The sequence below is a fragment of the Saccopteryx bilineata genome, chromosome 2 (genome assembly GCF_036850765.1).
Source record: "Saccopteryx bilineata isolate mSacBil1 chromosome 2, mSacBil1_pri_phased_curated, whole genome shotgun sequence".
Taxonomy (NCBI): domain Eukaryota; kingdom Metazoa; phylum Chordata; class Mammalia; order Chiroptera; family Emballonuridae; genus Saccopteryx; species Saccopteryx bilineata.
Window position 1 is genome coordinate 58,838,461 of NC_089491.1, and position 21,223 is coordinate 58,859,683.

The following is a 21,223-nucleotide window of genomic DNA, read 5'->3' on the forward strand; positions in this document are numbered from 1 at the left end:
AGGTTTGGAGGACAGGGAGGAGCAGGGTGGGGGATAACCGGAGTGGGGCTGGGGCTGGCCCTGAGTAGGAATAAGCAGGACCTCCTGAGGGTGCTCAAGGCTGATGCCAGTGCCCATGACACACCAGCCGGCAGTGCCTGGCCCTTCAGAAGGTCACCTCCCTCCCTCCTCATGAAAGACAGCCCATTATGGAGGGAGACAGCATACACTAGGTTTACAGATGAGTCATTAGACTCCGAAGGTGTCTAGCCTGGGACCCCTCAGCTGACACACAAGTCCGGATCCCCCTCCCTGCCCCTCCCTCCCTACCTCTGCAGGAAGGAGGCAGATGAGATGAGGCAGGCTGAGACCCACAAGGGCCACACGAGCTTCCCCTGGTACCACGCGGAAACTCATCTTCTGCCTGATGGATCACACATCGAGGTAGAGACAAAGCCTGCTCAAAGTACAGTCTGAGAAGTTTCGTAGAAAAGAGCTTTGTTATGTGAGTGAGTACCTGACCTTTGGTGTCTGTAAACGGAGTGACTGTGAAATCAGAAAATTAAAGGGCCACCTGGTGATGAAAGACGTGTCACAGTGAAGATGGAGAGGAAGAAGTACTCAGTGGACAGGCCTGTCAGAACACAGCTGCCCTTCCTCGGTGCCCGAAGGGAAAACTAGGATTGGCCCAACTCTGGTGCCCCCTGGGTGGGAGCATTTCCCCACTGCCTTCACTAGATTGCCAGGACCTAATGGAAATGGCTAGCGGATTATGGTATTATTTTTAAGTTATTCAGACAACACACCTGAGCCCATACTCACACTGTCCCTCCCCCGCCACCTTGGGGCACTGCAGGGAATGTTCTGGGCCTCTTCATGGCTTTCTGTTAACATTTCTTATTTCAGTGTGTGTCAGTACCCCTTGCGATGAATTTAACAAGCATCTCTCATCCTGGTAAATCAGTGCTTCACAAACTTTGGTTTGAATCACCCAGGGATCTTGTTAAAAATGCAGGATCTGGTTCAGCAGGTCTGGGGTGGGATCCTGCATTGTCAACAAGCTCCCAGGTGAGGACATCCCCAGGCCTCTGCGCTTTAAAGAGTAAGCTGTGTATTCTGTGTCTTGCCACTTGAATGCATGTTGGCCTTTTTACCCATAGTTATAGGGAATAGAATATATTCCTAGAATAGAGTTATGGTATTATTTTAATTGCTTTCTTCCCCAGCTCTTAGCTTTTCTGCCATCATTCCTACACATAATAATTGATAGGCAGAGCATGTTAGCAATCTGTCTTTTCACTGTCTCCATGGTCTGCCTTCCTGGAGAAATTCTCTTTCTCTTGATCTATTTTCTTTCTTAAACTAGAGCACGGCTTCCCCTTCCTTCCACAGGATCATTGATGCTGCTTGCCTGTTGCCATAGAGACCATTCTGGCTTCTCTCCTCTCCCCTCCCCACTTTCCTACCCTTACCCTCCCACCAGATTTCTTAATTTGCTCTACCATTCCACTGTTGTCATGGGGACTAAGTGACCATTTATTAAATTGGCACCTCTAATAAAATGGCAGTTCAGAAATCCAAGCTAATGCGACCCAACTTGAAGCATTGATTAGGAACGGCAGAGCAAATGCACGGTCTGCTTGTTTCAAATTCCCATCTTGCTAAGCCCCACTGTGCAGCACACATCCCAGTCTAGAAATTCTTGCACTGGGGGACAAATCAGACATCTTAAATCAATTCACACAGAGGGAAGGACCCCACGAAAGCAATGTGAACATTTTAGGTAACCCAGGAAACAGTCATTCTCTTCCCTTTCGGTATGCTCTGTGAGGCTTACCTGTACCTCACCTCCCTCAACAATCCCAGTGGTTAATAGGCATAAACATTTAAAGCAGGTGGCTTCACCTGAAGGGCTGTGGTCCTAACTCGCTCCTCTGTTTTCAGCGTTCTTTGCTTCCCACAAATTCCCGGTCTCCGGTGTAGGATTGTGGAGAGAGAGAGGTGAAGGGACGCAGCCCTCCAGCCACTCTGCTGTGTGCCCCAAGACCTCCCCTGAGCTCCGGAGCTCTACCCACTCCTGTTCTACCCACTCCCGGCACCTAACACATTTCTGGGCACATAGCAAGTGATCCATGAAGATTTATTGATGAAGCGAATGAGAAAAAGGAAGCACTCAAAGGAAAAAGGAATACACGCATGAATGAGGTCTGAGCACACCCATCCTTCCTGTTTTTGATTTTAGAAATAGGTGTTTCTAAGTGTAGTGTGGTGTCAGCAAACACATTTAGGAAAGGAAAGAAGGCATGAGAAGGGGTGAAATCATAGAAATGAGAACTGGAAGAGAACTTAGTGGGCGGCAGCACGTTTTGCTGACGAGGAGACTGAGGTGGAAGAAGGGGAGTGCAAGGTGTCTAAGGTCCCGCGCCCTGTGGCAGCAGAAGCACCTCTCGAGCCCCGGCCTGCTGACATAGCCGAGTCTCCTTCAGCAAGCCTTGCGGTCAGCAGCGAGAAGCCGGAGTGTCCGCAGAGTCTCCCTGAGAGGGAGAACCTCTCTCGGGTCATCTGTGGCTTCACTTTGAAATCATCATTTCTTGAACCAGAGAGGATGCCCAGAGATGTTCCGGAAACCATGGGGAGACGCTGGTCACTGCTGTCTGTGTGTGTACATGTGCACACCAAGTCACCATCACTGAAAACAGAGCAATTCAGAACACCAAGGAAATAGGCCAAGACACTGGAGGTGGGGACTTAGGTGGAGCCCCTCACAATGCACAGGTTGAGAGGGCAAACTGGAATCAAGCAAAGGCAGTGGGAGCCAGCAGCAGGGGCCGTGAGGACTCTCACCAGGTAGGAGAGCCCGCTGAAAGCATGGCCCCGTGCTAGACCAGAATGAAAGACTTGGGGCACACGTTCACTCCTCCGTTGCTCTCCCTGGCTTCTTGGCTGAGCACGCCCGACTCATGAATGATGCGGTCTCTTCTGTTGTCTATATGGAGGGTCATGGTGTAGGAGAAAACGCTGTGGATTTGAATCCAGACAAATCTGGGATTGAACGTTGTTGTGGGTGAACTTGGACGAGTTGGTTAGTATCTCTGAGTCTCAGTTTCTTCTTTATAAAATGGGCATAATTAGAGCTGCCAGGCTGTCGAGGATGTTAAAGGAGACAGCTCCTAGGACTCTCCCGGTTAGTACCCGGCGAGAGTCAGTGTGCAGTGAGAGGCGGTTTGGCTGGTTTCAGTATCAGAATGGGTGTTGAGGGGCAGTACTCCGAGGGGCCCTCACACATGGTACAGACATACAGGTGGCCAGCTGGGCATCAGGCCAGCTGACTCGCCCACAAGCCCTCACCCCACCCTGACCATCATCGCTAGCCCCTGATTTTACAGAGCACGCTGGCCACAGGTGTCAGTACTAAGTGGACATCATTGGCTCTAAGTCTACCCAAGTGCAGGTGAGTCCATTGTTCTGCAGTGGGAATCTACACCATTTGTTCTCAAAATTGAGTGTCACTGGGAGTATATATCAAGTGACTGGGAAGACTTGTTAACACAGAGATGGCTGGGTCCCACCCCTGCAGTTTCTGATTCAGTAGGTCTGGGTGGACCCCAGTCTCTGTGTTTCTAACAAAAGTGACCAGGTCTTGCTGCTACTGGTGTGGAGTCCCTCTTTATGAACCACTGGTATATACCTGTTGGCCGAGCATAATAAAGCCAGACAAGCAGAGCCACAGAAGCCCATGTCCATCCCACAATCTAAAGCATATTTTCACTACTTAGAAACAAAGTGGGAGTCACTTCTGCCACTCAGAGGCAAGTCGCACTCTTGGCACAGATTCTGTTGGTGTTGAAGTCATCCAGTGCCAGCTTCACCTCTCTGCTAGGCAGCGAGCTTGTGAGGAAGGCAGAGGCTGGCACAGGGACACATCAGCCCAGTTCTGACCCCACAGGGGCTTGGACACGTCAAGCCAGGTTTCACGTCCATGTCTGTCCTCATCTGTAAAATGTGAAAGAGAAATCCTGATGTGTGTGTGACACAGAGAGATTTTGTGGACTGGTCAAGGAGTGAGCAGTGGCAGGAGCAGCTGTGGAATTTGCAGCTTTCTATTTATAAATGAGAGGTGATCCCCTTTCAGTCTGACATGGAGTTGGCATTTTTCTCCCTGGTCTCTCTTTCCGCTTTACCCATCGAGGGCACACACTGTACCCATTTTTAATTAATCAGGTGCTGTCTCCAAGGAATACTGTGGACTTCGGGGAAATAGAGCCCATCTCTTCCCTAACACCTGTTCCTCCTCTGATGGCAGCTGGGGAAGAGGCCGCCCCGCACCCCACAGTACCGCCGCTCAGAGGCAGCTCCTCCTCTTCCCCTCCCCCTGCCCTTGCAGGATAGGGACCATGACTGACTTTGAGCCCTTTCCCAGTCAGCTGGCCTCCCTAGAGGGAAGTCCAGTGGGACAGGCATTTTCAGCAGGAGTCCTGAGATCTCCCCACCTCAAACCTCACAGCAAGGCCCCCAGGTGCAAGCCCTGTATCTTTTGACCCCAAGATGCAGGAACCTCATCTTTTTCTCTGCCATGACTTTAAATGAATTAGAAAACACCTGCTCTGGGTCCTTTGGTCTGGACCACCCACATGCAGGCCTCAGCGGAGGCAGAGCAGGTGGTCCCCAGCAGACCTGGGAGATGGGTGCTTATTCCAGGGCTGAATCCTTGTGTCTGGCTCCCTCCTTTTAGGGCAAAGCTCACACATCGGTGATGGGAACGTGAGGAGCAAAACCTTCCCCTGCCTGGGGGAAAGCATAGCTTTGAGGTGATTTTCTAGGGGTGCTCCTGAGCAGAATAGGGCTCTGGTCCCTGCCATGTATATTCACGGAACAGGAGGGTGGACCCGATCTCAGCACAGATGCGAGTGGGGTGGAGGAAGCTCTCTACACAGGCTCTGAAACCAGACCAAGTCCCCTTTCCTCTTTAAAGACCACCTGTCCCTCTGCACTCCGTTCTGACTTGGAGGGGCATGCCAGCAAGAATCCTGAAGCCACAGATGACCTCCAAGTCTTACGTCCTTCTTCCTTCCTCCCCAGCAGCACTCTGTTCATCCCCAAGGAGGCCTTCCCTGGGACGAGTTCTGGCTGCTCCCTGCTTTCCCCCGGCTGCTGTGGGAATGTGGATAAAGTCCCAACAGGCAGAGAGGATAGGGAGCAGGAGCATTAGAGGCCGAGAGGAAAGAAGCCCTGGAGAACTGGCCTGTGCTGTGAATGAGATGTTCTTTGTTCCAAGAGGAGGGATTGCTATACGAGTCTGCCTTTCAGAGAAAAAGTCTGTGTCCCATTTGTCTGTCTCCTGACCAGGGGAGACGTTGTGCATCCTCCATCCTTCAAGCCCAACAACACAGGTGGCAGTTTTCCTCTTTGTTGCCCAGACAACCACTTTCCTCAGGTCCCTTGAACACAGCCCATTTCCCCAAATGACAGCGTTGCCCACAGGTGCAGGGCTCTGCCTGGGATGAAAGGGCTCTGTGTAAAGCAAGTGGGTTCTCAACCCTGAGCTGCTACGGGCTAGCAGAGGACGGCGGTGCTTCATGAGTCCACCAAGTAACAGGTCTCAATGGGGCTTCTTTTGCCTTTAGTGCTGTCTTCTCTGATCTCATCTGTCTGCCTGGGTGCTCACCATCCCTGCTGTGCTCTGCTCACTTTCCAGGGCTTGAAGAACCAGGCACGGGTGAAGCTGAATATTGTGAGGTGTCCTCCAGTGACCACCGTGTTGATCAGGAGGCCTGACCTTCGCTACCAGCTGGGTTTCAGCGTCCAGAATGGAATTGTAAGGACCACTCCACACTCTTCCAAAAGTCTGACAGAAATGTGGCACAGTGTTTGGTACTGTATTTTTAATTTGTGAAGATGGCCAGTCCCCTGGAAGAATCCAGCAGGGGAGGGGATGAATAGATGAAGGCAGGCTCGGCTTCCTTTTTGGACACAGACATCTGTGCCTTTCCACAGGAGTAGAGGTCTCCCCTTCTCCAAGCCCGGGCCCTTGGAGCCTCAGTCTTTCTGTGACTATGCAGGGTGGCCCTCCCACTGCTAACTCGAGGTAGTTTGGGATGTACCAGCAAGGGCTTCCTTCTCTGGCCTTGGGGGACTGCCACCCTGTCACCGCCCTAGCTGTACACTTAAGCTCCGGCAAAGCTGCTGTTGCTCCCCAAGCCAGGGTGTGGAGCACTGGGGGCTGGAATGAGGGTGCTCAGAACTCTTAGGCAATTCCAGCTCACAGCCCAGGCTGAGACTCGGCCCCGTGGCTATTATGCATGACTAGCCTGTGCTTTGCCTCTTTAACTTTAGTTGGCATTTTGGGGATGCAGGCCTTAAAATAATACTTTCTTTTCTCATTGTGGTAAAATACACACATTAAATTGACCATTTAAATTATTTTTTTAATTTTTATTCATTTTAGAGAGGAGAGAGAGAAAGAGAGAGAGAGAGAGACAGAGAGAGAGAAAGGGGGAGGAGCAGGAAGCATCAACTCCCAGACTTGACCAGACGAGTGCAGGGTTTTAAACCAGCGACCTCAGCATTCCAGGTTGACGTTTTATCCTGCGCCACCACAGGTCAGGCTAAGTTATTTTTAAGCATACAATTCGCAGCACAAAGTAAATTCACAAAGTGGTATGGCCACAATCACTCTCTCTTTCTAGAACTTTTTCTTCGCTCTGAACAGAAAGTCCATGCCTACTAGCACTTCCTTTATGTACAGCCTTGCCTTTCCGGACTCGTAGTCTTTCTGGGTTCAGGTGGCACATCTGCTCTCTCTAACTTCTTGATTTTAAAGATTTGGGATGTGCTTTTTACATTCATCTCTCCAGATAGAAACATTCCTGGCCCTGGCCAGTGGCTCAGTGGCTAGAGCATCAACCCAGCTTATTGATGTCCAAGGTTCGATTCCTGATCAGGGCACACAGGAAAAGCAGCCATCTGCTTCTCCTCCACTCCTTCTCCCCTTTCTCTCTCTCTTCCCCTACCATAGCCAGTGGCTCGATTGGTTTAGGCATGGCCTGGGGCACTGAGGATAGCTCCATTGGAGCCTATCAGCCTCAAGCACTAAAAATAGCTTGGTTCTCTAGCATTGGCCCCTGATGGGGTTGCCAGGTGGATCCCAGTCAGGGTATATACGGGAATCTGCCTTACTATCTCTCCTTCTCTCACCTAAAAAAGAAAAGAAAAGAAATTACCATTTTCTCTTTAAATTTCAGTTAAGAGTTATAGGTAATCAAAATTTTATTCTAAGTATGTCTTAAGTTTAGAAATGCCCATTTGAAGTTCCCAGTGGAAGTGGAAATATCCAGGCCACTTCACCTGCTCTTTGCACCTACATCACATCATGTCCTTTGCCTTTTGGAGAGGAGCTAGGGCTACTCCTTATTGGTTACTCCTTGTCGTTTTAGGCTGACATCATGTTTCTATCTGTTTACACTGTCTTGTTTGGTTTGTTCCTATTTGAACAATAATAGACGTTCAAATAGGAACGAAGAGTTGTTCTATAATAGATGTGGGTCTGTCGGGCCCTCATTTTTATTTAAAGTGTGGTGAGGACGTAAGGGATCTTTTGACCCTGAATACCTGATGGGCTGGAGGTTTCCATGTGCTCAGGGAGTCAGGAAGCTTGTTGTCACAAGATGTCGCAGGCTCATCTTCATAGGCTTTTAAACAGAGTTGTACAGTATGGAGTGAAAAAGTCAACCTGGTAAATTCAAAACATATTCTTTTGAGAAAATTCTGATTGTTTTGTGTGTGGGTTGGGGGGTGGCTGTCCCCTGTGGTGCAGAGCCCAGAATTCTCCACGTGAGGAGATGCAGGCTTGCTTCCACCAGCCTGCAGCCTCTGCCCACCCACTGGGACAAAACCCAGCCACATTGTCGTTTCTGTGAGAAGGGAGTTTGATTAAGGGCCACTGCACTGGGAAAGCTGAAAGCAGCAGCTCCCTTCCAGCTGGCCACACTCTGAAACACAGAGTGGGGTTCCAGCCCCATTTTGGCTCATGGAACTGTGACCTTAAAAAATGGTTATTGGCATTATACATTTGGACATTTGAGTCCAGGAGTGATTGTGGGAAATAGAACTCAACTGAGTTATATAGGCTAACAGTTTGAAAACATTGGCTACATGGTGACAGGTCCAAACAGCTCTTTTTACCAAGACCAAACATTGGCTACATGGTGACAGGTCCAAACAGCTCTTTTCAGTGTGCGTGAAATCCAGTGATGTGCTCCATTCCCTGTGCAAAGTGCTTGAAGAAGGTGGCCAGGCAGGCGTGCGGAGCCCTATTTCTTGTGAAAAGAAACAGAGATTGAAGTGCCCAAAGCCTAACCTTGGAAGGGGGTCTAAACTTAGCGATGAGAGTGCAAGAGGCAGGGGCTCCGGAAGAGACAGTCCTAACTCCCCCACACCAGTCCCCTGCCTGAAAGGCTTCACATGTCCTTTGACTCTGACAGATCTGCAGCCTCATGCGAGGGGGAATAGCTGAGAGAGGAGGCGTCCGCGTGGGCCATCGGATCATTGAGATCAATGGACAGAGCGTGGTGGCCACCCCGCATGAGAAGATCGTCCACATCCTCTCCAATGCTGTGGGGGAGGTAGGCACAGGGCCGGGGCGGGGGGGAGGTAGGCACAGGGCCGGGGCGGGGTCCTCTGGTGCCCCTCGCCTCATGTCAGGCCCTGACCAAGCCTTGCAGGAAGTGTCCTTCCCAGTCCTAAAGCTCCTCAACAGCCAGAACAGTCTGTCTCAGACCAGGGCCTAGTTTCATTAATGAAAGGTTGTCTGAGAGCTTCTCCCAGAGATAAGATTAAGTCACCTTTAAGATGATTTGCTCAACTTTCTCTTTTTTAAAAAAAAAAAATCTTTTTTAAATATATAAGTTTCAGGTATACAGTATTTTAAGTGAAGACCTGTATGCACTACAAAACAATCACCCCAAAAGTTTAGTTACCATTTATTACCATGCAGTGGACCCCCTTCCTCACTTTGGCCCACCCCCACTCCCTCTGGTGACCACCTCTCTGACCTCCGAAGGTGTGCATTTGCCTGTGGGCCTTCGTGGTACAGTGCTAAGTAAAGTAAGTCAAAAGGAGAAGACACATACCGTTTGTCCTCACGGTCATGTGAAACCAAAAAGGAAATAAAGCAGAATCAAACTCAACTCCTCGTTTTAGCTCTCAGACTTTGCGGCTTCTCTCCTCAGCTGCCCAAGTCTCTCCAGTTTTTGCCCAGCTAACCTCACCAAATGTGCCTGGAAGATTTAAGGCTTAGATTCAAAAGCCTACTCAACAGAACAGGCCCCCAGAGGGTGTGCCAGGCATGGACGTGGCCCAGGTCCCAGTGGCTCTTCCAGGGCTCACTTCCGAGCCCCCCACTGCTGGGGAGGGAGAGCGACAGGAGCAGTCAGAACCCCACAGCTGTTTACTTCCAGCTTAAGAGGTCTCTAAAAAAGGCCTGATGAGAACAGAAGCATTTGACTGGGACAACCCACCTCAGCCGGTTTGCAATCTTACTCTGTCACCCCTCACGTTTTAGAAAGCCTGTGGATTCCGTCCTTCCTGGCGGCCACCTGGGTCCAGTCCGGCTAGCGGCGGGGTGTGGGAGTGGCGGGGTGTGGGAGTGGCGGGGTGTGGGGGTCCGGCTAGCGGCGGGGTGTGGGGGTCCGGCTAGCGGCGGGGTGTGGGGGTCCGGCCAGCGGCGGGGTGTGGGGGTCCGGCTAGCGGCGGGGTGTGGGGGTCCGGCCAGCGGCGGGGTGTGGGGGTCCGGCTAGCGGCGGGGTGTGGGAGCGGCGGGGTGTAGGAGTCCGGCTAGCGGCGGGGTGTGGGAGGTGGGAGTCCGGCTAGCGGCGGGGTGTGGGAGGTGGGGGTCCGGCCAGCGGCGGGGTGTGGGGGTCCGGCTAGTGGCGGGATGTGGGAGTCAGGCCGGCGGCGGGGTGTGGGGGTCCGGCCGGCGGCGGGGTGTGGGGGTCCGGCCAGCGGCGGGGTGTGGGGGTCCGGCTAGCGGCGGGGTGTGTGGGGGTCTGGCCAGCAGCGGGGTGTGGGAGTCAGGCCGGAGGCAGGGTGTGGGAGTCAGGCCAGCAGCGGGGTGTGGGAGGGCATCTTCACATCTCCCCGTGAGGGAGCTGCCACCTCTGCCCCAGTCCTGGGCTCCCGAGCCTCCGCTCCCACTAAAGTGTGCTTCTGCCCTCAGATCCACATGAAGACGATGCCGGCCGCCATGTACAGGCTGCTGACAGCGCAGGAGCAGCCCGTTTACATCTGAGGCCGCGCCCCCGCCGGGCACATGCATGGAGGACTCTCCTCACTCGTGGTTGTGTTTCTCGTGCTGCATCGTGTGCCCGCTGAGACGTTTCCCTCTGGTGCCCGGCATCCGGTCTGACACAGGAAGAAAAGAACCCCTAAAGTCCTCCTAGCTCTCTGTCTCTTTCCAGTTTGCTTTTCTTTTTTTTTTTTTTTTATACCAGGGAAGTTTTGTATGCACTCCCTCGGGGACTGAGAGCAGCCCGCATCCACCCGGAGTCTGTTCAGGACTGGAGCGTCGGGAAGGGCCCTGGGGAGGCCCAAGGAGGCTCTCGCTGCCCAAGGGAAACTCCTCCCCCGCAGAGGGGCAGGCCTCTCAGAGGGAATCCGAGGGACAGCCAAGAAACTGAGTCAGCAGTGCCTCTAATCCAGTTGCTGATCTCGGCTCTCCTCGATTTATTTGGGGGAATCTGGCAGTGACAGGACCAGCCTGCGTCTTTAAGGATATGCCCTGCCCACCATGGACTTGGGGCACCATACATTACTTCTGCCCAGAATTTCTGAGCCAACCTCGGGCCTCTTCTATAGCTAGTTTTAAGTTCAACCTAATTGTGTTTTCTACTAGGAGCCTCCTCCCCCAAGGACAGAAGGGGACTGCCTTGCACAGGGTGTCATCCTGTTGGCAATTCCTGGGGCATCCACAGCTGCTTAGGTTGTCCTGAGGTTACACACCATTAGATAAACCAGGCAGGTGCTGCCTGCCTCCATCCATATCACACGCCTGTATGTACCCACAGCCTCCTTCGCAAATATATCACCCACCCCTCCTCCCCACCACACAGGAGGCACGTGGAGCCCCTGGAGAACCCACATTACCTCTCTGTGAGGCCCCTTCCCCTGGTTGGTGAGACCCAAAAGGGCTGGTCTGCTCTGTCCTGAAAGAGATGTCCCTTCTGTGGCCGAGGCCTGCCCCTGCCAGCACAGCCTTGGCTCAGAGTTCTAGTGGACTCCCCTCATGCCCCCCAACACACTCATGAGGGTGTCCGGGAAGGTTGGACTGCTCACCTGGAAGACAAGGATACAGATGCATCCATGTTACATTATATTCTCTGCTCAGGGCCACAGGCAGGCTGTGACATCTGAGAGGCCAGATGAGTACACAAACCACAAAGCTAAGGGGACAGTAATGACTTCAAGCTATACCTAAGAATCCCCAAATGTGTTCCAGAAACATCATCTTGCTGCCTTGTGGTCTGAGAGTTGAACTGGTGTGGAGTGTTACATGTTTTTCATCAGGTGCCTCGTGTGTGTGGGTTCTGTCTCAGTTCAGTGCAGATATTTTAGTCATATAATTCTGAGCCAGTTTTTACTTATTCTTTGGTCCAAAGAGCATTTTGTTTTCATGTGGATGGGTGTGGCTTGATTTGGCTTTTGTTTTGTTTTGTTTTGTTCATGACCTCAGCAGAGACAGGGAAAGAGAAACTAATATATTTTATAATATTAATATAGTCCCTGTTCTCTGCACTTGGCATATTTATGTTGTGTTTGTGGAAGTAGGAATTTGGTGAGCACATGTTGGGTAGGATGTATTTATAGATCGAATGGAGGGGTTTCGGGGAAGGAGAAAAGTGCATATAAAGAGGTGAAGAGCAGGGGACTTCCGCCAGGGGGGAAGTGTGCAGTCAGTACCCCTGGGGTCTCTGTACCTTCTCAGTTTTCTGCTTAGAGCCAGGAAAGCCCAATATTTTGGGCCATCGCAGCTGAGCTCGCAGTGCGTGGTATAACAGCTCCGGAGACAGGGCTGTGCTGCCCAAGCATCCTCTCTGGGAAGGGGCCACGCCTGCTCCAGGGGGCCAGGTGGGCAGCCAGGAACCATGGCTCCAGCTTCTCCAGCTACCAGACTGTCAAGTGTCTGATCATATCATTAAATACTAAAGAGTCATCAGTTCATCTCTCCTCCGACAAAAAGAGATAGTAGCTAAAATGTGAGTGCGGCATTACGAATGGTATTTCAGGCATCAGGAGCCTTGGGAAATCATTGGAGGGTCGTGCCTGTCTGCCCCTAGGGTGACCATTTAGGCCACCTGCCCAAGCACCTGGTCAGAGGCCCACCGAGATTGGCCAGGGACGGAAACTCCTCTAGCACATCCCTGTGCAGCCTCCCCAGTGAGGACAATGAAGTGTCTTCACCCAAAGGAGAGAGGAGAGGAAATACACTTTCTATCTGGGAAAGCCAATGTGATAAGCTTTCCTAGAGAAATAACATATTTTGGCCTAAGACAGGGGTCAGGAACCTATGGCTCACGAGCTAGATGTAGCTCTTTTGATGGCTGCATGTGGCTCGCAGACAAATCTTTAATAAAAAAATAATAATAATGTTAAAAATATAAAGCATTCTCATGTATTATAATCCATTCATTTCCTACCGCTCATGTTCATGGTTGCAGGTGGCTGGAGCCAATCACAGCTGTCCTCCGGGACAACACCAAATTTTTATTGGATAATGCTTAATGTACACGGGTCATTGTATGGCTTTCACGGAATTACATTTTAAAATATGTGGCATTCATGGTGCTCTCAGCCAAAAAGGTTCCCGACCCCTGGCCTAAGAGGAAGATTGTTGATTCACCATAACCTCTCGTCAGTGAGTGGCCCCTCACACCAGATAGCACATGTTTATGGAGCTCCATACACAGTCACCCTGCTGAAGTGTATTCTTTTCCCTCTGCTCTTGTTGGGTGGAGGGAGTTAATCTACCTTTGATTAACCAAGGAAGCAGAACCTTAAATGTGATTAACTCCAATTTTGAAAGTCCCATGGGAAGTGGCAGTCACTATCCCTTGACACCCCAATATATACAGTTATATATGTAAATATTTGAATGCCCTGTGTAATGGGGAAGACGATACACAGAGCATCCCAAACATGGCTGAGCAAAAAGCCACTCTTGCCCCTCAGCTAGGACATGCTGGTGATTCATTTTGGGGACAGATTCCCAGATTCATCTACCCTCCTGGTCCAGCCAGGGTGCACCAGAACCCATGCTTCCTGTGCACTCTCAGACACAAACATTTCAGGGAGCCATCACCAGCCTCAGGTTCCCAAGTAGAAGCAACCCCCTAAAAACCGATGCCTGGTGTACCCTCCCCTCACCAGAGTGGGCTCCAAGGGGCCTTGGGCCCATTATGGGGTGGACTCCAAGGTCCTACAGATTGCTCTGTCTGCTCAGTGAACATTGCCTGTCCACACTGGCCTCAGCAGGTCCCAGAGTAACCTACTACCTCCCCCATTGCTCCTGTCACCCCCATGCCCCATCCGCACACTGATGAAATCCACCCATGAGTTATTCTTGGATCCCTCAACCCAGGGATGTGGCTGTTACCAATGTTTACAACCAAGGGCCACTTCCCCTTCTATGTGTTTACTCTCCCACTTACAAGGCCACTTGGTTTGAGTTTGTCTGTCTGCTTCTTTCCTGGTTTGGCCAACTTGAAAACACACACACACACACACACACACACACACACACAGCCCCAAATCTCCATCCCCTCCATCAAGGCAGCACGGAAGGACTGTGTGGGAAGGAAGTTTCTTGTACATACCCAGCACAGCCCCTAGAGTATGAACTTGTACTATTGTTCTGTAAAGAGGATGACATAGAGCTTATTGTAAAGCATTGGGAGAAGTATAGTATTGTATTTGTAACAATATCGTTCTTTGTATACACAGAACTCGATCTCTATATATAAATATAAATAAATATATAAATAGAGTATATATATATCATATATACACGTGAGCCTGGAATGTGAACACCGCACACCCACTGAATGTACTTCACCCAACAGTCTGGCCACCGGGCCAGCCTGCCCTCCCTGCCTCCGTAGCGTTTTAGGGGTTGTGATGTATTTCATGTGTTACCTTCCTTTATTTAACTGAACGCTAATGTCTGTAAGAGTTGCTGCAACAATAAAAAGAACTTCACCTCTTGGCCCTGGCTGAGTGTTACTGGTTGGGGGCAGGACAGGATGGTAGTGGGCAGATTTTGTCTTTCTCCCAACAGGCTACCTCCTGCCCATCCTGTAGAGCCAGTTTGATTCCTAGAGTCCTGGCATCTTTTTAAATAGGCGTATTCTGTGAACCCAACTCGGTTTTAAACATGGCAGTCTGTGTCACCCGTCACAGCTGGTATTCCACGGTCCCCTCGGCCTTCTTCGAGCACACTGCGTGGGAGAGAAGAACACTCTAGGTCTCTCAATGAGGAAGGGAAGAGGAGTTAGTTACTGGCCGCCCCCACCCAGGAAATCTCCGATGAGGGGCGGTGGCCGTGGGTAAGTGACTAGCTGAAGGGAAACTGTTCCTGGGGGCCTACCTGAGGGTTCCTGAGGCCCCCTGCAGTTACAGTTTTTGAAGTCTGCTGTTGTGACCTCTGTGCTGCCAGCAGCGTGCTGGGGACACTGGACACCAGCAGAGTATCCAGCCCTGGTCCTAAAGCAAAATGTTAAGGTTTACCCTACCCTGTCTTCCCTATGAAGCCATCAGCCCCTCGGTGTCCTGCAGTTGGGTCTGCTCTCTTGAAAATTTCCCTGGGGCTGAGAGACCTAAGAGTCTGGCAACTCTAGAATTACATCAAGAGTTTGTTAAGGGAAGATACAGAAGCAGAGTTTGGGGCAACAACAAGACTGATTTCTGCCCGGAAAGGGGACAGAGGCCTGATATATGTAACCATGTGGCACAGGCTAACACGGGCTTATAGCCATGTGGCATGGGTTTGTTAAGAGTTGTATAATCCAAGGCAGTGAACAATGTGCCTGCAAACCTATGCAAGAGCATTTATTTCAGGTGATCCGGGCTGCAGCAGTCACATTAAGTATCAGGAATCATTTTGCCCAATTCCATCCCTCCTGACTGGCTCTGATAATCTCATGTGACCCCTTCTTCCATGATAGTTCCTACGCCTGTAAGGGGATGGAGGAACCTAGGTGTTCCTTTTTGTGACATCAATTGTTTGTACTGTAGACAGAAGCTGCAATAGTAACATAAGCATATGCAAGGACAAAATAGCAGTGATGACAAAAAGAATAAGGAAAGGCCATTTCCACCAGGGTTCCCAGGAGCCAAGCCAGTGTGAGAACAGGTCTCCAGATCTAAACAGAGGTACTTACCCACACACCCGGCAGGAAAGAACTGGACACCAGGGCATATGAACAGGCCCCTTACAGAAATAGGTTGGGGTTGACTGCATCACCTCAAGACAACAGTATAAAAATCAAGAATGGGCAAATAAAAAAGTGTTTAGTAGGAACCTGTAGGATAGGTCTTCTCCTTTTAAAATAATGCTGAGAGCCTGATCTTTGGTGAGCAGCCACTGTTACAGGCTTTGGAAAAGGAGCACACACCAGCCTTGTTGACCTGAGGGACCAAGCACCCCAGCCAACTGCAGGGTCAGTAAGCGGGGAGTATGCCAGATCAGGATTCATATTGGGTACCTCCAGGTGTTCCTTTGGCCATCTGCAATGTACAGTGTATTTTTAGATGTTCAGCTTCCAGGAGAACAGCTTAGGAGGACAGAAGATGCCTCACTCCATGGCCAAAAATACCCAGTCCAGCCAGCTGGTACCTTCCATATTTAACCACAATCAATTCTGCCTTGTCCAGGCATCAGTGACAATGGGGCCTGAAAGCACAGGGCTCATTGTCCTGCCAATAACTTGGGTATGATTGCATAAGCTGCCTCCTTCCACACCTGTATAGCAAAGGCTTTCCCAGGTGTTCCCAATCTGTCATCAGGACAACAGGCCCTATGGAGTTAGCATTAAGATGACTACTAGCTTCTTGCCCCAGACCTGGCTTCCCTGGCTTCTGTGTTTGCTTTACATGGTAATCTATGAAAAAGGGGCCCTGCTTTGTCACCGTTCAAACCCACTGATGGCGTTGCAAGCAACCTTGCCAACCAAGCAGCATAATACTTTCCAGGTTAATCCATCCTGTTGTAAAGGGGAAGATAACCTTTTTTATGGCTGATTAGTGTTCCAATGTGTAAATGTATCACACCTTATTTGCCCACTCACTGATTGACACTAGGGTGCTTCTAAATGTTGGCTATTGCGATTAGTGCTGAAATGAACATAGGGGGTGCATATATTCTTTTGAACTAGTATTTTGGGCTCCCTAAGATATATCCCCAGAAGTAGAATTGCTGGGTCATAAGGCAGTTAAATTTTTAATTTTTTGAGATTATTTTAATGACAGAGTAATGGTGACATGAAAGATACTCCTGATCTCTCCCCTTGAAATTTCAACAAATTGAACAACTATATATAACACAGCGAAGGAATACCAGCTGAGCTCACAGGCATGTCTGAAAAATCCACACACCAAATAGACTAAAGGTGGGACAGCATAAGAGGGGGGCAGAAGATAAAACACAATCATGGTGGGCTTTGGAGAAGGGAGGGGAGGGGAGGGGAGGGGAGGGGGAGGGGAGGGGAGGGGGGAGGAGAGGAGAGGAGAGGAGAGGAAGGAGAGGAAAAGAGAGGAGAGGAGAGGAGAGGAGAGGAGAGGACATGGGAGGGGAGAGGAGGATAGGAGAGGAGAGGAGAGGAGAGGAGAGGAGAGGAGAGGAGAGGAGAGGAGAGGAGACAAACCTGGAGTGACTGGGGGTTTTTTTGTTTGTTTGTTTGTTTGTTTTTTTATAATTTTATTTTTTTAGTGGGGTGACATCAATAAATCAGGATACATATATTCAAAGATAACAAGTCCAGGTTATCTTGTCGTTCAATTATGTTGCATACCCACGACCCAAAGTCAGATTGTCCTCTGTCACCTTCTATCTTGTTTTCTTTGTGCCCCTCCCACCCCCTATCCCTCTCCCATTCCCCCCTCCCCCCCGTAACCACCACACTCTTATCAATGTCTCTTAGTTTCACTATTATGTCCCACCTACGTATGGAATAATACAGTTCCTGTTTTTTTCTGATCTACTTAGTTCGCTTCGTATCATGTTATCAAGATCCCACCATTTTGCTGTAAATGTTCCGATGTCATCATTTCTTATGGCTGAGTAGTATTCCATAGTGTATATGTGCCACATCTTCTTTATCCAGTCATCTATTGATGGGCTTTTTGGTTGTTTCCATGTCCTGGCCACTGTGACAATGCTGCAATAAACATGGGGCTGCATGTGTCTTTACGTATCAATGTTTCTGAGTTTTGGGGATATATACCCAGTAGAGGGATTGCTGGGTCATAAGGTAGTTCTATTTTCAGTTTTTTGAGGAACCACCATACTTTCTTCCATAATGGTTGTACTACTTTACATTCCCACCAACAGTGTATGAGGGTTCCTTTTTCTCCACAGCCTCTCCAACATTTGCTATTACCTGACTTGCTAATAATAGCTAATCAAACAGGTGTGAGGTGGTATCTCATTGCCGTTTTGATTTGCATTTCTCTAATAGCTAAAGAAGATGAGCATCTTTTCATATATCTGTTGGCCATTTGTATTTCTTCCTGGGAGAAGTGTCTATTCATATCCTCTTCCCATTTTTTTATTGGATTGTTTGTTTGTTTGTTGTTGAGTTTTATGAGTTCTTTGTATATTTTGGATATTAGGCCCTTATCTGAGCTGTTGTTTGAAAATATCATTTCCCATTTAGTTGGCTTTCTGTTTATTTTGTTATCAGTTTCCCTTGCTGAGCAAAAACTTCTTAGTCTGATGTAGTCCCATTCATTATTTTTGCCTTCACTTCTCTTGCCATTGAGTCAAATTCATAAAATGCTCTTTAAAAACCCAGGTCCATGAGTTGAGTACCTATGTCTTCTTCTATGTACTTAATTGTTTCAGGTCTTATGTTTAGATCTTTGATCCATTTTGAGTTAATTTTTGTACAGGGGGAGAGACTGTAGTCCAGTTATCATTCTTTTGCATGTGGCTTTCCAGTTTTCCCAGCACCATTTATTGAAGAGGCTTTCTTTTCTCCATTGTGTGTTGTTGGCCCCTTTATCAAAAATTATTTGACTATATATATGTGGTTTTATTTCTGGACTTTCTATTCTGTTCCATTGGTCTGAGTGTCTATTTTTCTGCCAATACCATGCTGTTTTGATTGTCGTGGCCCTATAATAGAGTTTGAAGTCAGGTATTGTTATGCCCCCAGCTTCATTCTTTTTCTTTAGGATTGCTTTGGCTATTCGGGGTTTTTTATAGTTCCATATAAATCTGATGATTTTTTGCTCTATTTCTTTAAAAAATGGTCATTGGAATTTTGGATGGGAATTGCATTAAATTTGTATATTGCTTTGGGTACTATAGCCATCTTGATTATATTTATTCTTCCTAGCCAAGAACAAGGTATATTCTTCCATCTCATTATATCTTTTTCGATTTCCCTTAACATGGTTTATAGTTTTCATTATATAAGTCCTTTACATTCTTTGTTATGTTTATTCCTAAGTATTTTATTTTTTTTGTTGCAATCGTGAAGGGGATTATTCTTTTGAGTTCCTTCTCAGTTGTTTCATTGTTGGCATATAGAAAGGCTATTGACTTCTGTATGTTAATTTTGTATCCTGCGACCTTACTGTATTGGCTTATTGTTTCTAGTAGTCTTTTTGTGGATTCTTTGGGTTTTCGATGTATAGGAATCATATCATCTGCAAAAAGTGATACCTTTACTTCTCTTTTCCGATAATGGATGCCTTTATTTCTTTGTCTTGTCTGATTGCTCTGGCTAGAACCTCTAGTACCCACATTAAATAAGAGTGTAGAGAGTGGACAACCCTGTCTGTTCCTGATTTAAGGGGGAAAAAAAAAAAATAAAAAAAAAAAAAAAAAAAAAGAAAAAAAAAAAAAAAAAAAAAAAAAAAAAAAAAAAGAAAAAAAAAAAAAAAAAAAAAAAAAAAAAAACAAAAAAAAAAAAAAAAAAAAAAAAAAACAAAAAAAACAAAAAAAAAAAAAAAAAAAAAAAAAAAAAAAAAAAAAAAAAAAAAAAGAAAAAAAAAAAAAAAAAAAAAAAAAAAGCCTTCAGTTTAGTGCCATTTAATATGATGTTAGCTGATGGTTTATCATATATGGCCTTTATCATGTTGAGATATTTTCCTTCTATACCCATTTTGTTGAGAGTCTTAAACATAAAATTGTGTTGTATTTTATCGAAAGCCTTTTCTGCTCTATTGATAAGATCATGTGGTTTTTGTTCTTTGTTTTGTTGATATGGTGTATTACATTAACCGTTTTACGTATGTTGAACCATCCTTGAGATTCTGGGATGAATCCCACTTGATCATGATGTATTATTTTTTAATATGTTGTTGTATTCGATTTGCTAGTATTTTGTTTAGTATTTTTAGCATCTGTATTCATTAGAGATATTGGGTCTGTAGTTTTCTTTTTTGTGCCATCCTTGCCTGGTTTTGGTATGAGGGTTATGTTGGCCTCATAAATGTGTTTGGAAGTATTGCTTCTTCTTCATTTTTTGGAAGACTTGAGTAGAATAGGAACCAAGTCTTCTTTGAATGTTTGATAAAATTCGCTGGTATAGCCCTCAGGGCCTGGACTTTTATTTTTTGGGGGAGGTTTTAATGGTTTTTTTCTATTTCTTCTCTACTGATAGGGTCTGTTTAGGCTTTCTGCTTCTTCTTGACTCAGTCCTAGGAAGGTTGTATTGTTCTAGGAATTTATCCATTTCTTCTAGGTTGTTGAATTTAGTGGCATAAAGTTTTTCATAGTATTCTACAATAATTCTTTGTATATCTACACGGTGTCCGTGTGATTTCTCCTCTTTCATTTTGGATTTTGTTTATATGAGTTCTTTCTCTTTTTTCCTGTGGTAAGTCTTGCCAAGGGTTTGTCAATTTTGTTGATCTTTTCAAAGAACCAGCTCCTTGTTCTATTAATTTTTTTCTATAGTTTTTCTGTTCCTCTAATTCATTTATTTCTGCTCTGATTTTTATTATCATCCTTTCTTTCGGCTGGTTTTGGGGTTGTCTTGTTCTTCTTTTTCTAGTTCCTTAAGGTGGGAAGTTAATGGTTCACTTGGGCTCTCTCGTTGTTTTGTTCATATATGCCTGAAGCGATTGAACTTCCCTCTTATCACTGCTTTTGCTGGCATCCCATAGATTCTGATAATGTCGTATTGTCCATTTTCATTAGTCTGTATAATATCTTTTGATCTCTGCACTTAATTTCTTCTTTGACCCATTCATTTTTTAAAAAGTAGGTTGTATTAGTTTCCAATTTTTGTGGGATTTTTTTTTCCTCTTTTTTGCAGTTGAATTCTAGTTTCAAGGCTTTAATGATAAGAAATATGCTTGGTACAACTTCAATTTTTCTGAATTTGCTGATATTGTTTTGTGCCCAACATATGGTCAATTCTTGAGAATGATCCATGTACACTGGAGAAAAATGTATACTCAGTCACTTTGGGATGAAATGTCCTGTAGATGTCTATCATATCCAGGTGCTCTAGTGTTTTGTTTTAGGCCACTATGTCTTTGTTGATTCTCTGTTTGGATGACCGATCTAGAGCCGTCAGCGGTGTATTGAGGTCTCCAAGTATGATTGTATTTTTGTCAGTTTTTGTTTTAAGATCAATAAGTAGCTGTCTTATATATTTTGGTGCTCCTTGGTTTGGTGCATATATATTAAGAATTGTTTATGTCTTCTTGATTCAGTGTCCCCTTAGCCTTTATGAAATGGCCATTTTTGTCTCTGAGTACTTTTCCTGTCTGTAGTCAGCATTATCCGATATGAGTATTGCTAAACCTGCTTTTTTTGGATGTTATTTGCTTGGAGTATTGTTTCCAGCCTTTCACTTTGAATTTGTTTTTATCCTTTTACTTAGATGAGTTTCCTGTAGGCAGCATACAGTTGGATTTTCTTTTTTAATCCATTCTGCTACTCTGTGCCTTTTTATTGGTGAGTTTAATCCATTTACATTTAGTGTAATTATTGATACTTGTGAGTTCCCTATTGCCATTT

General features: G+C 47.2%; 1 protein-coding gene across 6 annotated transcripts in view; it reads left to right on the plus strand.

The window, feature by feature from the left end:
- The window catches only part of APBA1 (amyloid beta precursor protein binding family A member 1), a 230,421-nt gene extending 217,253 nt beyond the window's left edge, over positions 1–13,168 (plus strand). For all 6 annotated transcript variants that reach the window (XM_066257120.1, XM_066257122.1, XM_066257123.1 and 3 more), the window contains 3 exons: positions 5,675–5,794; positions 8,460–8,600; positions 10,193–13,168. In XM_066257120.1, coding sequence (XP_066113217.1) covers positions 5,675–5,794; positions 8,460–8,600; positions 10,193–10,264 — 333 coding nt within the window. In that variant the 3' untranslated portion in view covers positions 10,265–13,168. The remainder of the gene's footprint in view (positions 1–5,674; positions 5,795–8,459; positions 8,601–10,192) is intronic.
- Positions 13,169–21,223: the final 8,055 nt, after the last annotated feature.